General features: G+C 57.1%; 1 protein-coding gene across 1 annotated transcript; it reads right to left on the reverse strand.

Moving 5' to 3' along the window:
- Window positions 1–435: 435 nt before the first annotated feature.
- Trnp1 (TMF1 regulated nuclear protein 1) lies at window positions 436–6,568 on the reverse strand. The gene is given in 3 exon segments (XM_028888197.2): window positions 436–695; window positions 5,657–6,235; window positions 6,238–6,568. Coding segments are annotated over 2 exon segments (669 nt in total). The 5' UTR covers window positions 6,470–6,568; the 3' UTR covers window positions 436–695; window positions 5,657–5,798.
- Window positions 6,569–7,000: the final 432 nt, after the last annotated feature.

Genomic DNA, 7,000 nt, shown 5'->3' on the forward strand with positions numbered 1-7,000 from the left:
AGCCACAGGTATGTCCTCGCTCACATGGGGAGGACAAGGAGAGTGGGTGAGGGAAATGGGGTTTCCTACACCAGAGACTTGCCTTACAATGGCCTTCTGGAGCTACGGACATAAACGTGATGATAGGGACTCCAGCCACACTGTGACTTCTCATGATGGGGACTCCAGCCACACTGTGACTTCTCATGATGGGGACTCCAGCCACACTGTGACTCCTCATGATGGGGACTCGAGCCACACTGTGACTTCTCATGATGGGGACTCCAGCCACACTGTGACTTCTCATGATGGGGACTCCAGCCACACTGTGACTCCTCATGATGGGGACTCGAGCCACACTGTGACTTCTCATGATGGGGACTCCAGCCACACTGTGACTTCTCATGATGGGGACTCGAGCTACACTGTGACTTGTTTAAGAATGAGGAGTCCATCTTTAAAAAGAAAGCCGGCCATGTGTGCCGCACTCTTGGCTAACAGACACGGTAACAGGTCCCGTATAAGCAAAGTCAAATGCAGTGTATGGAAAGCAACTCAGAGTACAGCAAGTTCCCAGGCCCTGGCCACTGTAAGGGTTCCTGAGAGGAGGGTGCTGAGACTGGGCACAGTCAATCCTGGAAGTCTTCCTGAGGGCGGCATCCAGAGAAGGAGCAGAATGCAGAAGTCCAGGCCCATAAAGTGGAGGCACTGGGGAGCTGGAAGAACAATGCCAAGAGCCTTAATTACCTTTTCCAGAAGCTGCCCCGCCCCACCCCACCCAAACCTCCTACATCTGTCTCCTCCAGGACTGTCCTGGGGTTTGCTATGGAAAGGGGCTGGGAGAAGCAGAGGTTCCCTTGGGTCTTTGTCCCTGGCTGGGATCCCCACTAGTCTGAGCAGCTGGAATGGAATGTTCCAGGAATGAAGGGCCTGCCCCTCCCCCACCGCTCCTCTCACGGAGCTCCCGGGGCTGTTCCAGAGATTCCCAATATGGTGATGCTCTAGAGCAGTGGTTCTCAACCTTCCTAAGGCTGTGACCCTTTAATACAGTTCCTCATGTGGTGACCCCAACCATAACATTATTTTCGTTGCTACTTCATGACTGTAATTTTACTACTGCTATGAATCATATCTGTTTTCCGGTGGTCTTGGCAATCCCTAAGGAATGTTATCTTTGGTGTTCTCTCCTGTCCTAGGCAGAGTGGTTCTACCATTCACAAAGCCCCACTATGAGGCACCGAGTAGGACTTCTTACACCCAGAAGTTAGCTCTTCTCTAGTGTTCCCTGAGCTGGGGAGATGGCCGGAGGGTAAGAGCATGTGCTGCTCTTGTATAGGACGTAGGTTCAGTTCCCAGCACCCACATCAAACAGCTTACAGGTGCCTCTAACTTCAGTTCCAGGGGGACCCCACACTTGTGCCCTCCAAGGGCACCTGCGCGCGCGCACACACACACACACACACACACACACACACACACAATTTAAAATAAAAATAAATCTAAAACAAAAGATTTAAAGCCGGAAGGTGATCATCCATGCCTTTAATCCCAGCACTAGGGAGATAGAGGCAGGCAGATAAGAGTTCAAGGCCAGCCTGGTCTACACAGGACAGCCAAGGCTACACAGAGAAACCCTGTCTTAAAAAACAAAAGATTTAAAAAGGGAAAGTCACTGCCGCAAGCTGAGACAATTCAATTCACCCAGACCAGATTTCCGGCCTGTTTGGTCTACTTTGGGCCCTTCTGCCTGTCACAGAACATGTGGTCCTGCTCTCCTGCCACCAGGCTCTCTGCTCCCTTGGCACCACACATCCTGCCCAGGTCTTCAGGGAGGGGAGACAGCTGGAGGCAATCCTCGGCCGTGCATACAGCCCTGAACATCCTTGGCCCACCCTTGCCATAAGCCAGGTATGTTGAGTCAGCTTGACTCACCCCCAGAACCCAGACAACCTAGCAAGGGTGTGTCCAGTCCTGGGGGACAGGGTACAAGACACACTTCGCCACCTCTCCAGCAACTTATACCTCTCTCCCAGGACAGGCCCCTTTAAAAACGAGAACTCAGAAGTCCCCCCAAATGGTGCTGTCATTAGCCCACTGAACTTACAGGTTCTACGCCTTTGAGGAAGTCATCTGCCCACCTTGGCCCTCAGACTCATTGGTGGCCATGGGGATAAGAGCCTTGCTTTGCTGAGTGTTTGAGAAAAATGTGAACAATGGGTATAGAATGCTTAGCGTGACGCCCAGTGTGAAGGAAGTGGTTCATTTATCCCAGAACTAAGGGTTCTCTTCTCTCATCACTTCTGACAGGGTGTAGTCAAGGAATAATGGGGGAAGAAATAGGCTGGGGATTTCCCACATATCCCAAACACTTCCTCCCCCGCCTAGAGTCTCTCCAGCTGAGCCGCCAGGGCACCTGAGTGGTTCCATGGGATCAAGCCGTCGGCACAAGACACTGCCCACTGCCGACACCTGAGTCTAGACCTGTCACTTCATCAGCCACCTTGGTCGTTGGGTGGTGGCAGGACTCAGTTCTGTCATCTGCGTAACAAATCCGTAAATACAGAAGTGACTGGGTGGGGACAGTCAACAGTGGGAGTCTCTTTCCAAGAAGTCTCTCCTACTGGATTCTCTCCTTAAAGTCAGGGTCCCCTCTGAGCCTCTTCTAGAGTTGTGCTCCCAGAGGTGATGGATACAGATCAGAGACCCCCAGCCTCTTCACGCTGGAAGCCGTCACGGGAATCACTCCTTCAGTAACGGACCCAGGACAGCCATCACCACTTACTCTGCAGACCCTTACAGCCCAAAGCCCGCAAGCCCGAGGACCACAGGGAGGGGGACAATTGAGGACTGGGCACCCGAAACAGAACACGCTCCAGGCCACACCCCCAACTCTCACAGAGCAGCTCCACATTGCCCTCTGGTGGCACTGCTGGGACCAGCCAAGAAGCAAAGGGGCTATGTTCCTCTCCTGTTTATTGAGCACCCAGATTCACTGGTTGACATAACGACCTCATTGCACAGATCCCCAGGGTCCCTGAACTCGCCCAGTCTGCAGGCTTGGAGCCATCAAGAAAGTATTCAGCCAGAGCTACACAGTGAGACCTTGTCTCTCTCTCTCTCACACACACACACACACACACACACACACAAAAAGTGTTCAAGAAGTTGGGAAGTCATGTGGAAAGAGTGCTTTCTGCTCAGGGGTAGAGTAATATTAGCCAGACTCCAAAACATAACTTCCAGGGGCTGGGGATGTAGCTCAGTTGAGAGCATGCCTGCCCTCCTTGGACCAGGCCCTGGGTCCAACATCAACACTACATAAATACAGCATGGTGGGGTATGCACCTGAAACCCCATCATTTGCGGGGTGGAGGCAAGAGATTGGAAGTTCACAGTTGGGACCGGACTGGTAAAGATGCCTCTGCCAGGTCTGATCACCAGAGCTCAACCTCTGGGACCCACTTGGTGGAAGACAGAATGGATTCCTGCAAGTTTTCCTCTGACCTCAACACAGCACTCTGGCACAGGTACGCCCCTCACACACCCACAAATAAGTAATGAATGTTTAAAAAAAAAAAGTTCAAAGTCATCCTCAGCTATTTATGGAGGTTAAGGCAAACTTGTCTCAAAAATAAAATTAGACAGTAATCTGGGCCCCAGTTAGGTCCCCTGGGATGGTGGCATCCAGGGAAAGGTAGCTGGAGGAGGTCTGGAAAGCAAGCCCTTCAAAGTGGAGACCCTCCGCATCCGCAGCATGTTTCCTCCTGAACCCACGAAGAAAGTGAAACTGGTCTGCTAGGTGAGGAGAGATTGGAGCCAGACCTCGGAATGCTCACAGGGCCCTAGGATGGCCAGGCAGGGTGAGGTGACTTAATTGGTTGCAAAGTACACAGAAGACGTATAACCTGAGGTTCAAGTCAGTGAGCTCTGTGTACCTTGGCTCAGACTTTTTTTTTTTTGGGGGGGGGCTGGCATCTGGAAGGGGAGTGGAGGGATGGGCCATGGCTGCCTGTGCCCCCACCTACCCATCCACCTTCTCCAGCAAGTGTCTCTCCATGTATCCACCCACCCCACCTCTAAATCAGGTCAAAGCTGATTACAGTGACTCCCAGAGACTAACGGTGATGGCAGAAAGCACTCTCTGCCATTAGCTAAAAGCGTCTCCAGATCGGCTGCCATCCCTGCAAACCAGAAACTGGGCGGTCCTGGCGGCAGTCCAGCGCCGCAGCCTGAACACCGGCTATTCACCTCCAGGAAGTCCTGTGCCCCGACCGCAGCACTCTAGATAACCTGAGAGGCCTCAATAAGTCCTCCTATCCGGGAAGGCCGGGACATGGCAGGTCCCCACAACACTGGTCCCAGCCAGGAGTCTGTTAGGTTTGGGGGGGAAGACCTGATGGGGGTAGGGTCAACTGAGGATCCCTGCCTATCACAATATACCTGACTCGCAGGACTAAAGTGCTGTGACTCTGACATCTTCCTCCTTCACTCCCTTCTCAAGCCTGAGGAGGGACGATATTCAGAGAAGAATGACTCAGAGAGGAGGCAGTGCTGTTCTGGGCCACTGTAGACAGGGTGTAGAGGTCAGCTCTCCCTAACTGTCCCTAATACAATAAAAAGGACACACATACAGGCCTAGGATCAGGCGCTCTCTCTGGCACATGACCTTGAGAAATCCCTTTTCCATTCTAAAATGAAGACTTTAAATTAGCTCCTGAGACAAGGCAGCACCCATCTGTAGGTGTGATTTAAATGAGTGAAGCATCCTACCATGACTTACAGTGGGAAAAAAGAATCCTATGCCCTGTGGTAGCTTCCCCACAGCTCTCCTGAGAGGCAGATATACCCACGTTACCACAGACGAGGGGGCTGCCACCAGATGCAGGGGGCAAGGTTGCGGCCAGGCCAATGGGTAGGGACAGAGGAATGGGGCCCGAAGGGCATCTGTCAGGAAGAAGCAGTGGCATTTCCAGGCTGGCCCTTTAAGGCCTCCCTTTCTGGAAGCTGATGCCATGCCTGCCCCCTTGGGGCTGTTAAAGAGTGTCACCTGGCTCCATCCCTGGCAGGGCCATCTTAGAGAATATACCTTGGGGAGGGCTGCTGGCTGAGCAGGTGATAAACATCCCATTCTGGTCATCTCCATCAGGCTACAAACACAGGTAACAAAATTAGGAGTATGAGAAAAGCTGTTTCCTAGAGACAGAGAGGAGGACAAATCTTCAACCTCGATGGGATCCCGTCGTCCTCCAATGGGAGACAGGGGCTCAGAGGAGGAGAATCCGGTCATACAGCCCTGAGGCAGCCTCCTGGCACCCTGGGGCCTTACTCTTCCCTCCCCAAAGAGGTGGAGCTGAGCTGTGTGGGAATCAGCAGCTTCAAGGGCAGGACTTCACTTGCGGTCCCAAGGGGACCCCGGAGAGGCCACGCAAGCGCAGGTGAGGGGGGCAGATGCTGCGATATTACAGCAGGCTCCCGCTGGCTAAAGTTTGCCACCCAATCCTTCCTGAAGCCTAACGCCCTCCACTAGCTCAGCTCTGCCATCTAACCCGGCATGAGGGAAGACGCCACGACAAAACGGACACTTCTGTCGGGGGCGCAGAGGTGGGAGATCCCGGGCACTGCACCCCTCGACACTGACACACCGTACCCCAGAGAGCACCCGTCAACAACACCTCACCTCAGTCTCATTTTCAGGGCCCCCCGGGCCCCCGACTGTCTCCTCTGCGTAGATGACGCCGTCCATCTAGCCAGCACCCAGACCTGTCCGTCCTTCCGTCCTTCCGCCTGTCTCGGGAGCCCAGGGGTCCGGGGTTCTGAGGTCAGCGCTGGGGGGAGGCGGGGCCGCGGGGCGGGCTGCGGCGGAAGGGCGAGTCGGGCTCGGGGCAGTGGCCGCGCCGCAGCCGCCCCGCGCCCCAGGGCACGCAGCTCCCCAGGCCGAGCGCCGAGGCCAGCAGCGCGGGGGGACGACCCCGGCGGCCGCGGCGCGCACCCTTCTTGAGGCGCGACCCGTGCGCCGCCAGGTAGAGCTCGGCCTGGGCCACGCCGCCGCTCAGGCGGCTCAGGCTCTCGGCTCGGTGCGCCAGGCGCAGCTCGGCAGCCAAGAAGACTCGGTGCAGCTGCAGCACCCGGCTCTCCAGCTCCGACACCAGGCGCCGGCGGCCCTCCACTTCCAGCAGTCGCCGCCGCGCTTCGGCCAGCTCCAGCGCGCGGCCCCCCGCCCCCGCCGCCGCGCCCGCGCCCCCGCCGGGCCCGCGCCCCCGGGGCCCCCGCTAGCACCCTGGCGCCAGCGCTGCAGCTCCTGCCCCTCCGCCGGTGTCTCCGCCGCCTCGGGCAACGGCGGGGACTGAGTGGGGGTCGGGGTCGAGGTCGGCGATGGGGGCGGGGGCTGGAGGGACGGCAGGGGCTCCCGGGGTGGCGGCGGGGGGGACCCCGGTTCTGCCGTCCCTTCCTGGGCCCCTGGGCCACAGGCGCTGATGCGGCAGCCCGGCATCCCCCGCCCCGCGGCGGCCCCCGGCTGTCGGTACGCAGGGACGGCGGACGCGGAGCGCGAGATCAGGGAGAGGCGGCCGCGGAGCCCACACCCAGGCCGCACGCGCCGCCCGGCCACTTATAGCACGTGGGCGGAGCCAGGGGCAGCTCGGCCAATCGGAGGCTTGCATGTCCTCAGTCGGCCCCGCCCTCCACCGAAAAGCGTGTCTCCCCCCCCCCCCCCCCCCGCAAGCGCCTGGGGTTCCCGCTCCCTCTCCCAGGTTGTTGGCCCTCTTTGGGCATTACCCCAAATTTCGGGTGGATAAGTGGCGGGTCACTTTCCTCGCCTGGACTCTCACAGCAGTAAACTTCGAAGTGATGCTTAAAAAAGTCAGACATTTCAGTCTCCACCCAGAGGAGGGTTGGGGCTGAGCGTCACCCCCTCCCCCTTCTCCGCTCGCATGACAGCGAGAGCCTGGCCTAGAACTCAGCGCTCAGGGTCTCTTAGGCCGCAAGGTTCGCTAGGACGCCGTCCCCCATCATTCTGGGGTTG

Source organism: Peromyscus leucopus, chromosome 2, assembly GCF_004664715.2.
Source record: "Peromyscus leucopus breed LL Stock chromosome 2, UCI_PerLeu_2.1, whole genome shotgun sequence".
Classification (NCBI taxonomy): Eukaryota; Metazoa; Chordata; class Mammalia; order Rodentia; family Cricetidae; genus Peromyscus; species Peromyscus leucopus.